The 22,532-nt window shown below is 43.5% G+C and overlaps 2 protein-coding genes across 6 annotated transcripts; one reads left to right on the plus strand and one right to left on the minus strand.

Moving 5' to 3' along the window:
- hrasa (HRas proto-oncogene, GTPase a) lies at positions 1-12,206 on the minus strand. Of its 3 annotated transcripts, none has more exons than XM_027016360.2 (6): positions 12,057-12,206; positions 6,306-6,471; positions 4,360-4,538; positions 3,083-3,242; positions 1,936-2,061; positions 1-1,054 (listed from the first exon to the last, which is right to left on the minus strand). In XM_027016360.2, exons 2-5 carry the CDS (start codon positions 6,414-6,416, stop codon positions 1,942-1,944), a joined length of 570 nt encoding a protein of 189 aa, XP_026872161.1. In that variant the 5' UTR covers positions 6,417-6,471; positions 12,057-12,206; the 3' UTR covers positions 1-1,054; positions 1,936-1,941. The 3 variants fall into 3 exon arrangements, with proteins under 3 accessions (XP_026872161.1, XP_026872160.1, XP_026872162.1); XM_027016359.2 differs by having other exon boundaries at positions 11,918-12,206; XM_027016361.2 differs by lacking the exon at positions 12,057-12,206 and adding an exon at positions 11,187-11,355.
- Positions 12,207-12,598: 392 nt separating this feature from the next.
- lrrc56 (leucine rich repeat containing 56) lies at positions 12,599-20,574 on the plus strand. Of its 3 annotated transcripts, none has more exons than XM_027016353.2 (12): positions 12,599-13,164; positions 13,266-13,353; positions 14,233-14,293; positions 15,328-15,424; positions 15,526-15,723; positions 17,732-17,930; positions 18,095-18,289; positions 18,758-18,825; positions 19,170-19,303; positions 19,419-19,633; positions 19,763-20,060; positions 20,154-20,574. In XM_027016353.2, exons 1-12 carry the CDS (start codon positions 13,009-13,011, stop codon positions 20,326-20,328), a joined length of 1,884 nt encoding a protein of 627 aa, XP_026872154.2. In that variant the 5' UTR covers positions 12,599-13,008; the 3' UTR covers positions 20,329-20,574. The 3 variants fall into 3 exon arrangements, with proteins under 3 accessions (XP_026872154.2, XP_026872155.2, XP_026872156.2); XM_027016354.2 differs by having other exon boundaries at positions 19,790-20,060; XM_027016355.2 differs by having other exon boundaries at positions 15,526-15,633.
- The last annotated feature ends 1,958 nt before the right edge of the window (positions 20,575-22,532 follow it).

The raw sequence follows: 22,532 nt of genomic DNA on the forward strand, positions 1-22,532 counted from the left end.
TTCACTAGGGGTATTTATTTCCTTTGTTTTACTTATTCAGACAATGCACAACTAACTGCAAGAACCAAAACTAACTTTAAAACCATTTCATACTGTTCCATGAAAATTAACATTACAAATGGGACCTTTCAAATAGGTTAAAAAAAAGGTTTGATACTTTTTTTAAATAATATTTGGAATGTTATGTCAGATCTTATTGAATTGTTGTATCCAGAACCGTATTATAATATCTGGTACTTATATGCAGTCGATTTTACATCACACTCATGTTACACGCCATCTGTGCTATCAAAGTTTTAGCCAAACATGCAGATCTTGAAAACTATTTTTACTGAAGTCCAGTAACTGGGCAAAAATAAAAAATAAATCAGCCAGCCTGTTCAACATTTCTCTGGTACAACGGGTACACATGGACCAACACTCGCAGTGTATCTGATGCAGCGGTAGAGCCAAGTCCCCACGGTTATCAACGCAAATCTCGTCACGAGAGTCTCGTGCTAAATCAATGGCCTGTTAAGCAAAACAAATGTAGCTAACTGTGAGGAGAGAAGCAACTCCGGTGAGGCATGTAGTTTCTTTCTCTCGGCAGCTTCTCTCGGCGCTCTCATTTTCAGGCCCGTTTGCTGTCGGTGAACAGCATCAGAGTGGCGCGAGGTGCCTGAGATGACGTCACTAGTGTCCAGTCCTTATGATGGGAGTGTGAGAGCCCCGGCGTCCATTAAAAAGCCAGTGTTGAGACTTAGGAGTACAATAAATTAAGAGGACATCGAAGGAGCTGCCCAGGATTATCACACTGGAGTTAAAGAACAGACAAACTGAAACAAGTCATTAGTGGTGTGTTGTCAGGCAGATGTGGACAACCAGAGGAGGTCAGCTCTGGTCTTGGGCAAGGCACCAGTTTTCCTCTGAATGTTCGCTGTGCGGTCAACGCGGCACCTTTGCTTTGGCTCCTGTTTGTAATTTCCGGTTATGATTTGAGTCTCTGTACCTCCTTCTGTGGTCCACTCTGTCTGCTGGAGCCATAGGTCCACGTCTCAACTCAAAGAGTGGTCGGCTGAGGAGGAAACAACAGTCTTTTTTACGCACTGCAAAAAAAATGCGGCAATTTTCCACCCAGAATACAGACAGAGGAGTGGCTTAGAAGCAGCAATGTGTGTTATAACCCTTTGTTTTTCAGCCCAAAGTAAACCTATAGGTTTATTTTTCCCTTCAACTGCATCTCTATTTAAAGTAACAATGGTGCTATAGATTATGCAAATCTTTTAACAGGGGTCTTTCTCATAAGTCATTTCAAAAGTTGCATGCAGCTATGCACGGATGTGAGATAAAAGTGCCCATACAGTATTATACTCATGATTCATGGGATAACGTCATGAGAAAACTAATCTAAGCCCAGTGCGGCCCAGACAGTAGTAACGGCATCTGTTACAACATAAACAGCAGAAACTGATCTAAGTTCAGTACCGTGACATTGACGACACCAGATAGCTCTGTAGATCTTTACTGATCTTGGGGGGGAAATAGCAGATCTCCCAGCTTCCTGTGATTTGTATCTTTCACTTGTATTGCGCTGTTCCGTGCTTGCTGCACAGCCGTGCTTTTATGGAAAGGGAGGCCGTAAATAGCATTGCCTGCTTATACAATCACACCCCAGAGTGCATTCAGACTAGAGTTACATAAATATGCTCTTATGTGAATAACAGGAGAGTGCCACAGTAATGAAGATGATTCCTTTCTCATTAGTTTTAACCATAAGCCTTTTCAAGCACCTGCGTAGATACAGAAGTTAAATATGAACCTGCAGTTGGTGGGATGAAGGGATCTATTGCGTTGGCAATGGCTTTAATAAAAGTTAAAGAGGGTTATTCTATGGCTATAGCTTGATTGTATAGATTAGGGTGTGTGCGTGTGTGTATTCCAAAGTGTGCTAAGCACCTTATATCATGACACCACGCAGCGACAACTCATGCAGTCTTGGCCGCTTTCGTCGGGTGGATTGAGCTTCCTCAGCTTGTGCTGTCGGATCTCTCGTACTAGTGTGTAGAACGCGTCCTCCACGCCCTGCGGAGTGCAGTCATCCACACATTAACCCCCCACCCCCTGGGAGGCCAGAGCACACTCACCCACACATTAACCCCCAGCAAAAGACTGGTTCTGTCTGCCAGGCCATAGAGCACAGCCTCAGAGACTGCAGACCGGCGTGTGGCAGGACCACAGCCTTATCTGATTACCGACAGAGTCTGCTCTCTCTCTCTCTCTCTCTCTCTCTCTCTCTCTCTCTCTCTCTCTCTCTCTCTCTCTCTCTCTCTCTCTCTCTGGCTGCAGTCATCTTCTCATACGGAGCTCTGAGATTTTCCACAGCATCAGAACATTCCGAATTTAAATTTAGACAGAATGCACAGCACAGTCATGTGCACTTGGAAGAGTTCCACTAACATTATGGAATGATCGCACTGTGGGAATTCATCAGATGCCAAGAGAGCAAGAAGGGCAGATCAGGCTCACGCAAACGCTTTGGATCCTCTTCAATATGTTTCTCAATAAGTTCTCATAACTCTCACTGACGGCGTGCACCTGCGCCTCCCCTCCCCTCCCCTCTCCTCTCTCAATGTAAGAGGACATTGTAACAATAAAACACTTCTCTGGTTTATAGGTAGGCTCTCTAGCGTATTATTATATTTAAGAGCACTGAGATACATGCAGGAAAGGATGCAGGCAATTGTTTTTTTGCTAAATTATTTTTCTTAAACTCTACTGACAGTCATTTTCTGTGCTATGTATTCACACTCTAGCAATAGAGGATGATGAGAATGGACTTCATTAGCGGTCTTATGACCGCTAATGAATCACCTACAGCGTCACGCAACGCGTTCATCTCAAAAACATCACGCAGTCTTTGTGTGTGTGACTCTGTGTGTGTGTGTGTGTGTGACTCTGTGTGTGTGTGTGTGTGTGTGTGTGTGTGTGTGTGTGTGTGTGTGTGTGTGTGTGTGTGTGTGTGTGTGTGTGTGTGTGTGTGTCTGAGGCCCTGTCCTCCCCAGTTCTGTGGGTGGGAGCGTTAAAGCCTGTGGTGGGTGCTCACTTGTCTCGTCTTGGCTGAGGTCTCAATGTAGGGGACACCGTAGCTGCGGGCCAGCTCCTGCGCCTGCCGCGTGTCCACTGTGCGAACCGGGAGGTCACATTTATTACCCACAAGCACCATTGGCACGTCGTCCGAGTCCTTCACCCGTTTGATCTGTTCCCTGTCAGACAAAACGGGGCACGTTGGGAAATCAAACTCAAAAAGGAACGAAAAAAATGGACATTTGCTTCTGCTTTGCCTAACCTTTATTCATTTATTTATTTTCCCAAACATTTGTGGTAAACTATTGCACAGGTGGTCCCAAGCTCACGGCGCTTCAAGTCAATGCCTCAGGTAAAGCAGAGAGTCTTAGTTACTTATAAGACCAGTGCTTCTGCATGTTTGCAAGCAGAGTCCTGTACACCAGTGCTCTGGCAGGTTTCCATTTGAGGGCACAGGAGTAAGACGATGCCACCACAGAGTGTGAGCGAGTATATATGTGTGTGTGTGTGTGTGTGTGTGTGTGTGTGTGTGTGTGTGTGTGTGTGTGTGTGTGTGTGTGTGTGTGTGTGTGTGTGTGTGTGTGGGTGGGTGAGTGGTTGTATGTGTGTGTAAAACAGACAGCGCCAACACAGTTCTTTAAATTCTCCTTGCTGTAAAACTCCACTGGATGTGTTATCAGACTAGTAGAGGTATTCTAGGACACTCGTTTTTTCTTTCATTGTTAAAAACACAGGAAGAAGCATATGGCCAAAGAGGGTGGAACACTGAAAGAATCAGTATATAAATCTACAGATTTATTTGCTGAGGTTTAAGCCACATTTCAAGGTTAGCTTTTATAGACCAAGCTGATGCTTTTTCTATTGTGTACCATAAATCACTATATACGCCACCAAACCTCACTACCTATGGTGCATTCCACTAAATGACAAAGTGTGCGTTATTCATTCATCCTCCTCTCCCGTTGTCTTTCCATGCCCTTGAGTGATCGGTATCTCGCCTCTCCACCCACACACTGGCTCTCAGAATTCAGATCGATTTCACTGGTATCTTACTGTAGCCTAGCAGTAGGAGGCTGTGCCTCCCTTAGCCGTGACAGATGCTGCAGGAGCTGGTCGGAGATTTGGTTCGACAATGGCAGAGGGCGGTTGTGCTCGGAGGTGGTGTTCCTCGGTTTTTAAATAGCATGGGCCTGTGGTGGGTTATAGGCGATGTGAAACGCTGTCTCGTTCCCCACCTGTTCTGTACCCTGGAGTCTTTTTTCGGGCTCGATAAAATAACGAACGGACCCCGAGCACCTGTACTGATGAATGTCCTCGAAGGACTTGGTGTTATTGATGGCGAAGACACAGAGGAAGCCCTCGCCTGTCCTCATGTACTGGTCTCTCATGGCGCTGTACTCCTCCTGACCTGCTGTGTCCAGGATGTCCAGGAGACATGTCTCCCCATCAATCACCACCTGCTTCCTGTACGAGTCCTGGGAAAAGGGAGGTGTTTCCTAAAGACAGGCTAAGGAACATCGTAAGTCCACGCCCTGGTGTTGATGCTCGAAGACCACAAAGCCTCATGCTGCTAACCAGCCGGTCTCCGAAACACCTGCCTTGTACCTTATGAAACTCATTTATTTCATATGAGCATTTTATTATGAGTTTACAATTATAGAACAGACCTTGTGGCCTAACTGTATAGTCGTCATCTGCCGTGTACTGTGCTCGTTACTGACCAGTTTCAGGACCATTGCTGACCAGGTGGTATTTTTTAGCCGTTCAGTGTCAAAGCAGTGTCATTTAACCCACAGCAATCTGGAACAGAAGCTGCCCAGTGATCAAGGGCTAAAGTATAACTAACAAAAACTATCCACAGTAATACATAAACATACAAGGTCTTTCTAACAACTATGTCTAATAAAGTGGATGCATATGGATGTGTTTTATTTATTTTTTATATGGATAATCCATTCATAAAAGTAAAAGGGAAAAGAAAACAAATGAGTTGTAATCCCTGTAACAGAATGCTACTGACAGCAGTGTCTAACACACGCAAACATGTAGGCCAGTGGTCCAGATATTGCAGGGAGACCAGCTATGAAAAGGACATTGTTTGCACAGAGACTGGCATGGTGATAAAGGAGAAAAGAGAGACGAGAATGTCGCGAACACATGGACATACACACGCGCGTGCGCGCAATCACTGGCGCAGGCTACAGGGATAGCCCTGAGGATTCGTCCGACGATAGTAGCATACCGACAGTGAAGCGAGATGGAGAGAAGGAGAGATTTTAAAAAAAGAAAGAAGGCAGAAACAAGTCAAAGAAGAGAGAGAGAAAAGGTGGAGTCTAAGAGACCAGTGTTGAGCTTTAGAAAAGACAGACACACAGATGTCAGCACACCGGTGAAGGAAAAAAGCCTGAGACCATTTTATTCCAATTTAACATTTGTCATAATAAAATCAGAAATTCCTAATCAAGTCTTTGAAATACTTAAATTGCGTATTTTTTTAAATTGCGTATAAATCTTTTCAGATTCTTTTGGTGTATTTTACAAATCTTTTGGAATATTATAATTTTAGTAGTGGCCACCTCTGGCACATTGCTTCCTAAGCAATCTGAGCAAAACTGGAACTTATTAAATGAACAGCATGTCAACATGGATTCGGACAGCATGCAACACCATTAACATCACCACAGTATCAGTGAAGAGTAAGGTATCATTATTTTCTACTGCACTATTAGAACCCATAAACACCTCTGACTTTATTTAGGTCTGCAATTCATGCTTTGTCATGAACACCACCTCAAATAGTATGAATGATTTTGGTAATACTGTACTTCAATACTTCAAGTACTTTCATGCCAACAAAACTCCAATAATACTGTTCCAAAGAGGGGGTCTGAAACTATGATTCACAACACACACACACACACACACACACACACACACACACACACACACACACCTCCCCAGAACAGTGTTCATATCCAAGACGCCAGTCTCTAATAAAAATATATGAGTTAAACTAACACACTCATAAAGCACTTTATAAACAACATAGATATGCAAATATATATGCGCACACACACACACACACACACCCACACACACACAAAGGCATGCACACGCATGCACGCACGCACACACACACACAGACACATCCATGCACATACACATGCAGGCACACAAAGGCATACACACGCACGCACACACGCAAACGCACGCGCACGCGCACGCACGCACACGCACCTTACCTCTATGGTAGGGTCGTATTCATCCACAAAGTGGTTCTGGATGAGTTGGATGGTGAGAGCACTCTTGCCCACACCTCCAGCTCCCACCACCACCAGCTTGTACTCAGTCATTCTCTCTGCTCCTCTTCAACTGCTCACCCCTGAGGGACTTCACAGTAATGCAGCTCTACGGGAACAGAAGCAAAAAAAACAAACAAACACCACACACGCGGCATGAATAAGCACGTGTGTTACCATAGTGAAATAAACCGGTCTGCTGGCAATTATCTACAGTATTGGTGGCAATGGAAACTCAAACAAGCATGTGTGTAGCGGGATGGGTGAGCTTTATATATGGCACAAAGTCAAACATTCTCATGTCGTGGAATACTCAACTGTTGTGTGAGGGTCAAAGGCCCGGTTGTTGTAAAACAGCACGGGAAACACCTTTAGATGCCCTTCTCCCTCAGCCAATCAAGAGGGGAGATCAGGACTTTTCTTTTTAAGAGATGCATTTTTAAGAGAGCCCAGCGGAGCCAAACCACAGCCCTGCTTCTTCCTGTGCCAGCATTCTATTAACGAGTACAGAGCTTCTCCAGTCCTAACAAAGAGGCTAATGTAACCCATGGCTAAATATAATCTAGAGTTGCCCAGGCAGATGGTGTTGCTGTATATTAATGAAAAACAACAACAACAACAACAACAACAAAAAAGTGGTACTGCTTCCCAAGAGGGTGAGGCACTAGGAGCTTTAGTCTGGCTTAGGTTACAGTGGGCTTTCCAGCATGCAGAATGGCCTGCCATCATCAGCCTGATTCTAGAGGCCAGTTCCTCCTACCCTGAGCCGTGCCGTGTGGTAATGGATTGATATAGTAATATTTCACAGTACAAGTTGATATTTGGTGTATTGTTGAAATACGCTGTGGATGTCTATGACATTTTACAAATTTACAGGGGAAGTAACCAAAAATATGGAATATTTTTCTGTACCTCTTGCCATAAATACTATAACCCCTGACACAAATGCACTTATATTGTTTCTCTCATAAACTGCGACCGGCTGGGTGTGGCCAGTACGTATTGCTGGCATGAATCAAACATTACCATCTACCACAGGATTATTCAACATTTAAAGCTCCACAGAAAAAGAAAACGACTTGTACAGGGAACACTGACTCATGCAGTATCACAGCATTTGATCAAAAGCCATCAGCCAATTGATTACGGCAAGAGTGTGCAAGCTTCGCTCTGAGGAGTGTGCCCAGCACATGCAGTCCAGCATTCACTAATCGAGCATTTTGACAGCCAAAACCATGAGGTGATTTAGGCATTTGTCGGCTGATCTGAAGTATCTCACATTCATTTCAACAAGATGTGGTGCCCTTATCAGGAAACAGTGTAAAGTAATAAAAGACCAGCCCGAGTCTACTTGTATCAGAGGAAGTGCAAAATAACAGAAGTAAAAAAAAAAAAGAAAAGTTTTCCTACAGGTCAGAGATCAGTCCTGAGTTAGCAAAACAGTAAAGCAATCTACCAGTTCACTGGCAACGGAGAGAGCTGCTGAAATGACAAAACAGACCCACTAATAAATGTCACTTAGTGGTTTTTCACAAGCTATAAGAGTAAATACGTGCAGAAAATAAATTAGTAGTATAGCAAAATCTAATGCAACAATATCAGCAGTTCCTGGGAGGTATTTCATGCTATCACAGCTACATAATATAATATATATATATACAATTCAAAGTGTATTGCCATTGTTAGCTCTGGGAGAGGCACCAGGATTACGTCCAAAATGACAGGCATTCCTAATATAACATACATACTCTGAGACACAATTTTAAACTAGTATAAATACTTTTCATTATGAATAATTTGTATTTGTATTTCTACGCTATTGCTTTAATAATTGTGTGAGCATGTAATATGTTATGCATTTACTACTAGACTCATAGCCATTTATAGCACTAACACACACACAATAATACAGAAGCATGTATAATTACATAAGCAGTTAGTCCTATGAAGAAGGGATAACAGTAGTGGTTTTATGGCAAATAATATAGGTAATAATATTGCGGCTCAGCAGCTTCTCCGCGATGACAACCTCCTCATTGTAACAGCAGCCCAGAGCCAGCTGACACAAAATACTCAAAACCACAAACTTTCATACGACGGCGAGAGGCGAGAGTCAAACCCGACGCCATGTGCTGGCAGGCCTGGTCTGATCCCAGCCACACCCCAACCACCACAGCTGATGAGCAGGAGTGCGTGTGCCTAGCTAGAACCCCGCCCTACAAAACAAGGCTCAGCTGGGTGCCGCTGAACCGGATCCTCCACAATCACGATACAAGTGTGCGCCAGGAGCCAGAAGAGAGGGCAGAAGACCACCATAGAGAAAGATTGATGACCGAAACACGGCAGGTATGTGTATCACTTGCATGCTGTATTTAAATGAACAGATTCGGTACGGCTTTGGGTTCAAATTACATGAAAATAAAAAAGCCCCCCCAGGTCACCCCACCTCGCCCACTCCCCCAAGCCAGGTCAGCGTGATGGCAGGCTTGAAGATCAACCATAAGACCAATGCATGTGAATGATTAACTGTGATCACATCCTGAACAGGTGATTCATTTTACAGGAAAAGGAAGGACCAGATCAACAGATTACAGACGGCAAGACAGGCAGTATACAGGTAGTGGATACTCTGAAAACCCCCAGGGTTCCACGTTTTTCAGCTTTTTCAGATGTCATGTGACCAAAAACCTTTTCTTTAGGTTTCCTGTTCATTATATATCCTAAGGATAAGTGGGTAAACATCACTGTCATGAGACATCTGCATAGATGCCCGTCCCATCAGTAAGGCACGGGATTTTGCAGGCATGTTAGTTTCAAATGGCACACACTATAAATTTTTTTGGGGGGGGTGTCACATGTTGAGCATCACAGATGTAGGTAATTGATATAACTCTCATGGTATAAATAGAATTCTGCTTTAACGTGCCACATCACACACAAATCAACAACCATCATTACGCGCAAAAAAAATCTCCAACCATCAAATGGCAAGTGAAAATGATCATGAAGAATATGAACAATTTAATGGATAGTTATTATTCTCACTATAAGAGTCAACAAATGACTACCAACCTTCTAGATTGTGTCTTATTTGAATTTTGTCTATTTTAAAGCAAAACAGCATTTGACAAAACAGGCACTGTGGATTAATAATACAGGCAAACTCTTGGAAATTTAAATTTTCAAGATATCAGCATTATTTGTTGGGGCATTTTGTCTGCTCAGAGTGAGGCCGAGAGGAGCAGAGGTCCTTGCCTGGTGTCTCCCTCTTATAATTAGTTACTGAGCATGGTAAGCCTTATGAAAGATAACTGATCTGTATCTGAAATGATCTGGTTTATGCTGGACAAATCAAATTTAAAAAATGCTTAAGTTCAGCTATTTTTAATATCGACGATCCCAACAGTGTCTCCAACACAAATCGTACATGAAACACATCTGGGTCCATGTTTTGCGCTACCAAATCCCTGAAACAGAGATTTTTGTGCAACATATCCTGACCACACTTTATCATGACAGAGATCTCAAAAATCAAGTCTCGAAAAATCAGCTTCAGCCTTACGCATGTTTGAGCCGCCGGACTTAAGTAAATAAAAAAGTGTGCGACCTCTAGGACAGATTCTGAAGCGTCTTTGGAAAGTGACCGTGGAAGCAGCTGGACAAGCCACGCAGCCCCCTGGCTCTGTGAATGCGCCACGCTCATGCCAGGGGCTGCATATAGCCTGGAGCAGCAAGCTGGGTGGATGAATGGCTCACTTGGAAACCCTATAAGCCCTCTGGACCCTGAGGGTAATCTTACATGACAGCACACTGAGACATTAAGTAGGAGAGTCCACAGACAAACCCAAGGGTTGCGCGTTACATCCAACCGCAAGGGCACTGAGGCCACTGCGTTGGACATAGATACGAGACCGTGTCTGTAACCAGGGCTGGCCCAGTAGCAATATTTTGACATTAGTTTCAAAATGTAAAAGTACGTTGATAGAGTAAATCGTTTTGGGATAGGATTATTTCCTCATATAAAAGTCCATGAAGTCTTTTGTTTGTGATCCAGTATGCATTCCTTAAAAATATTTATGAATCCAGTTAGCATTAATGGAGGAAGAATGGCAAACAGAAAACTGACTTGCAGACTGAAATATGGTCAACACATCTCCCCTGGGCCAGATCCTTTACAATCCATCTACTTGGTTAAAGGATCAATTCTGGCTAAGGTGCTTGCCTCCTACAGTGATGATCAATTTTCCATGGAGTGAAGACAGCAAAAGGGATCTCTGGAGAGTCCGGACACGGTCTTAAACACTGCGGACGCATGAGTGAGGCTCCGCACCAGCTTTGACATCACTCCTCTAAACAACACGGGCGAGTGAGAGCCATGTCCTGCAAAACTATCCTGCACCGCAGGCTTGACTCGACAGGGCATTAGTAAAAAATACGCTGCTAAAAAAGACTTAAGAGTGCAATAAGGAAAGTGACTCAACCACTAGAATTCCTTCTGCAGCAATAAATGCTTTATAAAAACAATACCCCAAGAAAACTGTGCTCGGACGTAATGACTGCTGGGCTTTAAGCTAAGTTATTGAAGGTATAGTGCAAGCCTTCATCTTTCCTCTATAACCAGCGACTCAACAGATTCTTGTGTTTTTTCCCCCTTCTATCTCTAAGCATGCGCTGACACCTCTAGGCCTGTGGGGTTTTAAGATTAGAATCAGCCAGTTGGAGGAGTGGGAACAGTCACATTCATGCTAAAGAATAATTACTATCAAATAACAGCTAATGTACAGACTAACTGTATTGATTTTAAGATTATGTAGAGCCTCTAACCTGTGAAATACACACAGAACGTGGCGGCATCGGCGTTGGTTTATAACTGTTGCATTCTGTAAACCATGAATAGAAATATTAAGAGTATACGCAAAACACGAGGAAGAAACGACCACAAATCTCTAATAGCTTGTAGTGGTGTGCAACTTCCGCACTGCTCCCTGCTCGCTCCAGTATGGTGGGGCGTCAACCCTACCCGTGTGGAGGTCTCAGCTGTCACATGGAGACAACCCAAACTTGAATTCAATCTGCCTATATTAATAAGGCACAAGTTCACATAAGACAACTCACGTTAACGGTCATAAAACTCGTCCTGCTTTTTGGAACCGAAAGCGTGTGATAAAATTAGCCAACGCCGACTCGGAAGTTCCCGAGGACAGAGGCAGAATTTTTGATCGATTCCAACGGCACTAGCGGGCTGCTGGCGGTAGCTCCGCTATTCCAGTGTCACTTGCCTGTTGCTTTAACATAGGGCAGTGCAAAAAGAAACCGCTTGTGTTACTTTTTAAATCAGCGGTGTTACAAATAAGTGAAACTGTTAAACCACATTTTCTCCACTATGCCTGTTGGTGATGGTCTAGAATTTTGAATGACGATTCAAAACCACGATCTAGTTTTCTGTTAGATCAGGGTAAACCAGTAGGTTAAACACGACCATATTTTACCAGTATTTTGTAAGGTGGTGACCACTCTGTACAGTTTTTTTTACAATAACAATTTGTCCTACTTACAACAGGCAGCGCTCCAATTTGCTACGGAGATTCGGTCCACTTGATCCAGACTAGCTATGTCCCGATTAAATTTCAGTACAGAAGGTGTAATAACCGTAAATAACCACCCTTTCTCAATATGTCTGAAAAAGCTCCAAACCTTTGAAAACAGCACAAAAACAGCCGGATCGCCTTTGCTCGGAAATCAATCGGTGGTGATGATCGCTAGCTTTAGTGTCTCAGCCCGCGAACAATGTGCTCCGCTCCAGCGCTGAAGACTGAAGCAGCCCACGCCCCAGCTCCGCTAGCAGCACCGCCCCAGCGAGTAAAACACAAAAGGCGTTCCTGCTGACCACCGTTATGTTTGACATCAAGGCTTATTTTGAAAACACGTATTTGACGAGATGTTTCGCAATAACGTCCTATTAATATGTTAATTGGACTTTTTCCGACATTTACAGCTTCTCACATTTCTTTTTCCCTTAACGAATAATAGCTGTCAATAACAAGAATGGAATAGGCAAAATGCGCCTGAAGTGTTGAACAACTTTTAGGGCAACATGAAAGCACTGTAATCTTAAATGGGGTCCCAAAACCCCATTAACGGACTACAACTCCCTGTAGTCCTGACGAAGCGTATCCAGGAAGAGATGTTCCCGTTGTCAAGCAAACTTGTCTAGGGAGCCGCAGCAAAACATCCAACTGGTCAATCAGTCACTGGAATTATAAATGTTTTACAAACTAAGATAGCTAGCTGGATTAATACTTACAAAGAAATTGGTTTTACATCTACCATATTTTAGGAAAATACTTGGAAATATAAAATTTAGATTATGTAATGTAAACTATTCTAACCATTTAGTAAGCTAGTTAGCTAGTTTACATAGCTAGGTATAAGTGGTTGTTTGTATAGAATGTCTGGTTTAACTTGCAGGGTAGTCTAGGTAATTTAGCTAGCTAGCGATGTAAATTTGCCTGTCACCTAACTCTTATATAATGTGACAAAGTTTGACGAGTTAAGATAGACAGGGTTAAATGCTTTGGTTCGAAAAAAGAGAAAGAACTCAAGTGTAATTATCTCGATACCGTCTTCACATTGGTGGAAAGCGAAGATGAGTTTTTCACAAGACGCCTTTCCAGTTAGGCGACCAGCTACAGCCCGTACTTCTGTTACAGAATTCGACGGATTTTACCAAATAAACCCAAGTCCTAAAACTCCCGAGGGCTCGCACCTACTGATTGATCTTTACCTTTCTCCAGAAAAGTTGGTAAGGTCTCGAAACTCAGATTCCTTGCTTCTCTGTCACAAATAAAAACGAGCCTGCTCTGGTCAATGAATCCAAAAGTGTGTTTATTAATTGCCTTGCAGAGAAATCTATCGGGATCAGATGATTTAGATCAAGTCACAACCCTAGAGATGTGTGTTGACACCCGGCAGAATACGTTGGGCAACTTTGGTGAGATACACATAAGTGCCCTATCCAGTTATTGAGCAAAAATGTCAGTGAATATGATAAATGGAGACATCCATGTGTACATAGGTTGTCAAGATTTCTATAATGCTTGTCTAATTGTGACTCGTATTTAAAAAGGTCACCAGCAGCCAGTTCTTTCAGCCAAGTTAAATTTCCCTAAACACTGTTATCCTGTTATGATAATTACTCTTGTTTTACAGGGGCAGCATTAATTGAGCCTTTGCATCAAAAATCATATCAGCCATTTCCCCCTTTTGTGTAATCAGTTATTTTAGTTTTTGATTCTGTACAACCATCTCATTAAAATTACATAAAATCCTAAATATTTAGACTTACCTTAATTAATTCAAGTGGGCATTTAAAAATAAAACTTGCAATAATGCTATATACTATTGTTTTTATTTTGTAGAAGTAAACGGACATGTTGCAAGGGCTCAACTGTTCTTTAGTAAATGAGTCATTGCAAGGAAAAACCATAATATCCATATACTGTTCTTCCACATTCTACAAACGTACAAAATCAAAAAGTAAAATAACTGATTACACAAAAAGGGCAAATGACTGATATATGTTTTTTACAGTGCAAGAGCTCAAACGTTCTAGTTCTTATGCTCTCGGGGATCTTACTCATTTGTTCTTAAATGATTTCCTTTGCTATGAGAAAGGCACAATTGCTCAATCCATTTAGGCAGGGCGGAAGTTAATGCAGCCAGAAGTGAATCATGTCTCTCTGAAGGGATGCGTTTTGTGCTAATGAGCAGAGTTTTAAGATCTTGGGTGTGGTTGGACGCAGTGCAAGACTCAACTGATGATATTTACATCATCAAGTGTTGATGTCTCCACTCTTTTGTTGTGTTGCAGGTGTGCACTTGCCCAGTCTTGTGCAGCTGAAAATGAACAACAGTTTGATCTTATCTGTGCGGTAAGGCTCCAGTTCTCTTCTTTTGGTTGCCACTCCTACAATATGCCAGACATACTGTGTTGCTGTCAACATTTCAGAAATATATCTTTCATATTAAAAGGACAAATACATGGAAAAATGAAAATCAGTCTGTGTATGTCTTTTTGCATGCATGTGTCCGGTATTTCTAAGTTCAGTGTAATGGAATGAGGGCAGAATGAAACAGAAGTGATGTCAATTGGAAAATTCTTGTTATTACTCACATGCGTTGTGTGTGTGTGAGAGAGAGAGCCCTCTGTGCTTCAGGAATTGGGGATGTGGTCAGGAATCAGAACTTGGGTCTCTTTGCTCAGTCCGGCCCTGTGATCTGCTAGACTGCACAGGTGCATTTCCTCCAGTCCAGTGCTGGAGTATAGTACTCGATCCTCTTACCTGAATGTGGTGATGTGGCATGTTTACCCAGTGTCCCTAAGGATGCCTTTGTGGATTTGATCCATCTAGAGAACAGGTCCACCAGACGTAAGTGAAAGAAATGTATGTGAGTTTGAGCAAGTGTGTGTATGTGTGAGAAACACAGGGAAACTGAAACAGGTGTGGAGACCGATCTTAAACGTCCTAATTCTGATTACTGAATATTAGCGTATATGTTGGTTCCAGTTTGGGTTATATGCCCCTAAATCATTACAATTGGACCTACAGTTCACTCATTTTTAATTTTCAATTTGTTTTTTAATTTTCAAGACCATCGGTAAACCTTCAAACATTTCTTCTCTGCTGGGATTTCAGCGGTGCCTGGATCATTTACTGTAGTGTGTGATTATTACTGACAGGTTCAGATGTGAGGGACTCCATGGCAGAAGGGAGGAGAGGCGTGACACAGGCAGACGATACTTGACTGCTCAAAACTGAGAGGGGACGTGAAAGACTTGATAGCAGGGCGATACTGGGGCAACCGGGGGTGGGGGGCTCAGCACTTGGCCGGGGGAAGACCATCACAGCAGGGCGAAGGCTGAGCAGCGGGGTGTGGTCGCTCATGGTTCACTGTGTTTCCTTAGGGATCTCGGAACCACGCTCTCCCACCTCCGTATCCTCTCGCTGGTTCGCTGTGGCCTGGCTGACTTGGACGGAATCCTTTCGCTCTCCTCACTTAAGGTAATCTGAAACTTCAGGTTAGTGAACGGTGTTCGTTTGTGGTATTGGGACAGACCGGGCAGTTCCCTTGTTCTTATTATCCCCGTTTCATCTTTTCCCAGGAGCTGTACCTGGCCTACAACAATGTGTCGGACCTGAGCCAAGTCAGCATGCTCGAGCAGCTGGAGCTACTGGATGTGGAGGGGAACGACGTGGACGACCTGGTGCAGGTGCAGTACCTGGGCCTCTGCGGGCAGCTCAGAGCCTTGTCCCTGGAGGGAAACCCTGTATGCACAAGCCCCCACCCAGGAGCAGTAGAGGTACACCCTGGGCAAAATCTTGCTACTACCAGCAGTCTCCCAGCTGGCTCTTAGTCAGTTATCCCTGGCGTTCCATAATTCAAGTTCAGATCAGCACTTAGTGCGCTGTGGCTTGTTTGTTACCGATGCCCCAGATAACTCAAGTAAATAAGTAATCACAAACATATATTAACCAAAAAAGAAACAGCTTAGTCATTGATCCCTTATTTAAAGCTGAGTGTTGTTGCTTAATATCAGTGAGTGGTGCTTTGGGGATTCAAGATGGTTGGTGGGGATTTGTGGTGAGGCATCAGATTGGGCAGGCTGGAAGCAAAAGGAAGATTATGAGGCTTGGCGTCTCTCGGCGTTGACACTCTCTGACTTTGTGCCACACACTTAAAGGCATTAGCACACTAGCCGCTCCCGGCATGCACTTCCGAGATCGGCACCAAAGTTAATGCTGTGTCTTGTGTAGATGCTACCATAACAGATGTGTGGCCACAGCTCCCACCTCCCACGGAAACCTACAGAGTCACTGTCGCTTCAGAAGCGCTTTCTGCGCAGGCGTACGACCGTCGTGTCGTGCAGTGCCGCCTCGCGCCTCGTGTCTGCTGCGCGAGCTTGTCCACCATCTCCCTGTCTCTCTTTCCCTGAACCGACCTCAAGGGCCGGAGACATAATGGCTCCGCAGGTGATCGAAATGCAATTAGCCTCCTCGGAGACATGAAAGTGGCTGGCTGATGTTTGATCTCGCCGTTCCAGGCCGTGTCCATTAGACCATGGCTGGAAGTGTAAAACACCAGAGAGTAGTGATAGACACAAGGAAAGATCCAAGGAGCCAGACCCATTTACCTTTTTTTACCTTTAGAAAATAGGAATGGCAAATCAAATCACGAAAGTGACTTGACTTCTGTGGTCTCACTGTAAGTGTTACTTTTTTTTTTTACAGATAATGATCAGTAGTGTGGATTTTCTACTCACCTATACGAATGTATGTGGGGGAGTCCTTCTGACAGTTTTGAGGTACAGCGAAAAGAGCTAAGGAAGGGTTTTCATTAATGCACCGTAGCAGGACAAACTGGAGAGGGACCGCTGCGATTGCAGACCCAATCTTTATTCAATTTGGGCTCTTCCACTGGTTTCCAGGCACCCAGTAATCAGTTTATTTTCACTCACCACAAGGAATTATGAAACTGGGGCAAAGCAACAGGCAGGCCAGAGGCTCCTGAAAATGCATCAACTCTCGTAGTGAATAAGGGATGTCCGCGCTCGCACGCCTTTTATCCTCCCTCTGTGTCCCTGTTGCGTTCTCGCGTTCTCGCGTGCCCGTTAGTCATGGACATGGGTTTGAAAGGTCGCAGTGTTAATTTGCACTCATGGCTGTTTTGTCTGCTGGTCTCTCACTCCCCCTTCTCATACCGGTGATAAAATTGGGTCATACGGTGGCTTTGATGGGTTCATGTAGCAGGCGCACAGGCACAGACCCTCTTTGCTTGTGGAAAAATGTGCCTTGGAGTGATGTGTTACATTCTGTTTATTAGACTATAAGTTTTTATTGGTCCATCTGGTTCAGAATTTCCAGTTACTCACATGCCTGGTTATTCACCTGGAATTGTTTTGTTTTTGCAGTCACCTTCCAGGTGACATATTCATAGCCTTTTTTGTTGTTGTTCGTTTTTTTTTTTTTTTATAATAGTGAGAACATTTATCAGGTTGGCATGTGCCTAAGTCTTCTCCCTCACACAATGTCGTTGGGTCTGTGGGCACATTTCTGAGTTTTCCACTAACCTTGGGGATAGAGGATAAAAATACCAGATTGTGATTTATAGTGCTATATATCCTGATTATGCCTTGAATATACATTAAAACACACTGATGGTTAAACATTTGCTTCCATTTTTGAACAAAATTATTCAGGTTTCTTACTGTTATTCTGCAGTAAAAATTAACCAACAACATATTTGCATAGCCCGACCTGACACTTCTCTTTAGATCATTGTTAGATCGACTCAGTGTGTTTGTTTGACAGGTGCCTGACTACAGGTACAACTACAGGTCTGTAGTGAGAAAGCTGGTTCCACAGCTGCGTTACCTGGATGACGTTCCGACAGAAGAAGAGGAGCCTTGCTGCTCCAGCGCTATGACGCAAGACTGGGCCCTGCTCAAATATTCCATCAAAGACAATCCTTCCATTATAGAGAGCACCAGCAACTGCTTGGAAGTTCGAGGTCTGGACAGATATCATGCGTTCAGGGAAATTGACTGATCGATGTATTGAATAATTTATTAATCATTCGCTTCATGATTAATTTTAAGTCATTTCCTCGTATATGTGCCTCCAAGCAAAGCTGTAAAGTTCCATGCTCAGATGGGTCTTGTCATGTCTGAATAGAGGACAGAGCTGCCAGTGCGCGTGGCATGAGTCGCCCCGGCTCCGCCCAACACCCAGATGCCAGTGGCTGCCCCAGTGACCTCCCCAGTGGGCCGGGCACGGTCAGGCCTCTGTCCTCCTCCACTGGCTCCCGACCAAGCTCAGTGGACTCCGATCCAGATACCCCAGACCCAGAGGCCAGCGATCTGACACATGGTCAGACATAAGTGGATTTCTCACCTTCTTCATATTAAATAATTGATGGAACAGACTGCCATTCATCAAGACTAGGCACCTCTGGTGGTGTGGTGCAGTACAGTAATGTTATTTGCCCAGTGGTGTGCTTTTATAGAGTTTCTGTATTGCCCATATGTAGCTCCACATCTCCACAGTATTCCATGAATGAGTTGTGTGACGCGATGTGATTCTTACTGCCCGTAATTGTCTCCCTGAGGACATTTAAAATTTAAAAATGTGTATAGAACAATTTTACCTGTTATATGCAGAGACTGTACTACATTACTATTGCTACAATTAGAACTGTACTGTGCATTAGCACTTTATACATATTATACATATGACAGTAAGCAATATCTGAACCAATGTTCATTTCACAGCATATATATCTAAGCCTATGCACCATCCATTCATTAATAAAACTTATTTTGCAACCTGTCTTCCTAGGGGTAGGAAGAATTCTCTTCTGTGGAAATCCTCTTCAAGCTATTCGGGCACGACGTCAGAAGATAAGGGTAGGCTTATGGATATAGAAGTGCTACCATTAGACCACTTGTGAAATCATATTACATAGATAAAGCAATTTATGCCTGCATCGTATCATAAAATTCTCCCTAAAGTCAGGTGGGAAAAACTCAAAACTAAAGGATGCTTATCAAGAATAAGAGAGCGCCTCATTTTTATCTGTACCAACAATACGTCTGATGTTCTGCGTTTTCTTTCTCTCTAACTCGTACTGTCCTTTTTCTTATTTCCCCTCTCTCTCTCTCTCTCTCTCTCTCTCTCTCTCTCTCTCTCTCTCTCTGTTTCGCTCACTCTCTTTTTCCCGCGTACTCCTTAATCATTTCTTCTCCTCTAGCTTCAAGGTCCCAGCTCCCACGCCAGGCCCTGTACACAGCTCGGAGGTTACGCTCCAGAACACACGTGTGACGTGGAAAGGGACTGCAGTGACATCTTTGCTGAACTACGAGCCTGGAGGGCAGAGCACAGCAAGTACGGACCACTGAAGCCTGTTCCACATACACATTTTGTAAAACAAGCAGTCAACAAAACGTTTCTATGTCATCTTTGTTTACTCACTATATGTATTATATATCTTAAATAATAGGCGTTTTTTGGCCATTGAGAAAGACGACCAGGCCCAGAGTTTCGTCCATAGCAATGAAGATGATGATGGTAACGACAGTGATGAAGAGTATGACGAAGAAAGTCACAATCGCGGCCTCATCAGTGACAGAGAAGCAGAAAACGAACAGGAAGGAGAGAGTTTTGACCACAGAGACACTGACTCTCCTGACTCCTGTTTTCAGTCTTCTCCACCAGGTAGACCCCCTTGTTTCTCTGCATGTTGCAGGACTCACGTTTAGTAAATAACTTTTTAATCAATATTTATTTATTTATCTGTTTATTTATTTATTACTTTATTAAATCCATGTGGTGCCGTTTTCCCAGAGGTGACCAGGCTCTCTTCTTTATCAGACCACACCCCATCTCCGCCACCCAGAGACACAGCTCCCTCTAGTGGCAGAATGGCAGTGGCGCTCCGAGCCCGCAGACTTAGACTCAGTGCAAGTGTTGGAATGCAAAAACCTATCAGGGAAATCCTGTTACCAGATCCAACATTACCAAGACGCGATAGAGCACTTAAGGCTGTGAGCCCTATGAAATCTCAACCTGTTCCTCCTCACATCCTCTGTAAGCCTCACAGGCCGAGCTCCTGCCCTGTGGCGTCCCCGCTTATGGAGCACAGGTACGTTCTGTTCTTATTTGTGCAATTCCATTATTACTTTCACATATCCAACCTCAAGTTACTTAATGCGACAGTTGAACCATTTTATTTTAGTGCAGGAACTACTGATGGAAATAATCTGTCCGACGGTGAGCGCAAGCCAATCATATGCTCCACGGTGCAAGAGAGGCGGACGCCCACACGCCCACATACAGCAAAAGCCATTCTTCAGAGAACGTCTGGCCACCGAGCCCTCCTATCTGGCAAAGGAAGTCCTAACTTGGACTGAAGCCACTAGCCCTGAGACCTTTTGGACTGCTATGTCTCCCAAGGAAGTACTGTCTCCTAGTGGCATTGCCTGTCTTTCCTTGATCTCAGGCACCTTCAGAAAGAGTGTGTGCTGAATCAATAAAAGCTCTTTATTTGACAGTAATAATAGTAGTAATAGTGTTTTCTCTCATTCCAGCACCATGCTGAGCAGGCTAGGCCTGACATGTTTGAGGACGAGTGGGTGAATGAAAGATGCTGATAAACTGTTTATTCTTTCTGCACTATATAATGAAATGTTGGTCTTGCTTTAATTTTCTCATAATTTCTCAGTAAATATTTTTGAAATATGAATATTTTATGCTACAGTTCTTTCCTATCCAAAGCATAGAGTTCACATCTGCCTTTAAAGCTAAGATGTAATTATTTAATTGCTTTTAAAACTTAAATGTGGCTTGTTTCCACTTACCTAAAAGACAAGACAAATGAACTATAGATTTTAGTAATATTATTTGCACCACTTGGGGGTGCTCTGTGAGTGCCTGTCCACGTCGCTTTCCTTATAGGCGTTTTACATAATATCTGAAAGATGATCACACATCCAACATAAAGGTATAGCTGTAACAAAGGCTGCAGACAGCCACGCTACCTGGGACTCAAACGCAGGGCTGATGGGAGGTAAACATGAGCGCTGCCCACCAGACCAAAGAGCCAGCTCCCTGCCATAGCCAAAGCACCCAATTAGCCTTCCAGTCTGTCCCAATACCAAAAGTGACACTTTCTGTCACACCATTCTCCCCTTCAGGGGGTGACGTTCCCAGTCACACTGCCTTCACCTCTGGGGAGTGCCCCTGTGCATGACCTTGTCCACATACAACTGCCCTTTCCATCAGGGCCACACCCATGCCCCACATGAGGGGTCTTCACACTGGGCTACACCATCCCCTCACAGCAGGGGTGGGTTCCTCAACCTGGGGAACACTCTTAACGGCCTCCCCATGATCCCACGTCTGACGCCATGTGTAACAAAGGCTGAAGGCAGCCACCCTACCCAGGACTCTAACCCAGGGCTGACTGGAGGTAAATGTGAGCTCTGACCACAGAGGCAGCTCTCTGGAATATATTAATGAGTGAGAATTCCTTTCAGATGATGGTGAAGCGTATGAGGAACACTTTCTGCATTTTGATTGGAACCCTGGTAGGTATGTCCTCTCCTCATTTGCCGTTCCATGTTGACACCAGCTGAGTGCCTTCAGTATTGCCTTTGGATTTTTGAGCAAGTCTAATCCTGTGCACCAGACCATGCACCTGCATGTGTGCTCGCAATGGAATTCTGAATGCAAATCAAAGAAATGTAGACATGCTATTCCAGGTGTCACTCAAATATGTTTCCCAGTTCCAGTGAACCTCAAAACACAATGCACATGACAGCAATCATGACTACATATTTATTCAGTTATATGTCAATAAAAATGTCTAATGGAATAATATTACATAATGTTATGATTTATTTGTTGTTCAATGTTTGTTTGAAAATTGATTATCAATTTTAATTATTGGATGCATTGGAATATCCTAATGGGGTCCAGCCCAGCCTGTTTTTAAGCTTTAATACCTTAGTCTGACAGACACTAACCATACTACATGTTTAATAATTAGTTTATATACAGTTTCAGCCACTTTCACCTTTACATTCATGGCTCGGTTCAACCTTACTTATTTTAACACACAACTTCTTAATTTCATGAGAAAATCTCTGCTTGTGGAGACTGGTGTAAGAGGACTTCCCTTCACACTATGTGTAGAGCCAACAGCATAGAACACAGTCTTCACAACCCTCCTATAAATCAGGCTTCACTAGATTACAGGCCTGCTTTATTTGACTTAATGCATGAAAACAGCCTAGTTGTATTTTGCACATTGTGAAAAGCAGGGGAATTTAAAAGCTAATGTCTGCAGTCATTCTGCACCTCTTTTGCAATTCATATTATTTCAACATTGTATGGCTGTTGCAATTAAACATTTGTTTTGCTGTGTATTATCTGAAGCTTGTCGATAATCCATATGGAAGGATGCTGTTGTAAATGTTCACAAATTACTTTGTGACTGGCAGTAAGATTGAACTTGATTAACTCATAAAATAACAATGTTTATTATTATGAACTATTATTATGAACTGTGTGTGTGTGTTTGTTTGTTTCGTAAAAGAGCCAAAGGCATGGTAAG

This window comes from Electrophorus electricus, chromosome 2 (assembly GCF_013358815.1).
Source record: "Electrophorus electricus isolate fEleEle1 chromosome 2, fEleEle1.pri, whole genome shotgun sequence".
NCBI classification, from domain to species: Eukaryota; Metazoa; Chordata; class Actinopteri; order Gymnotiformes; family Gymnotidae; genus Electrophorus; species Electrophorus electricus.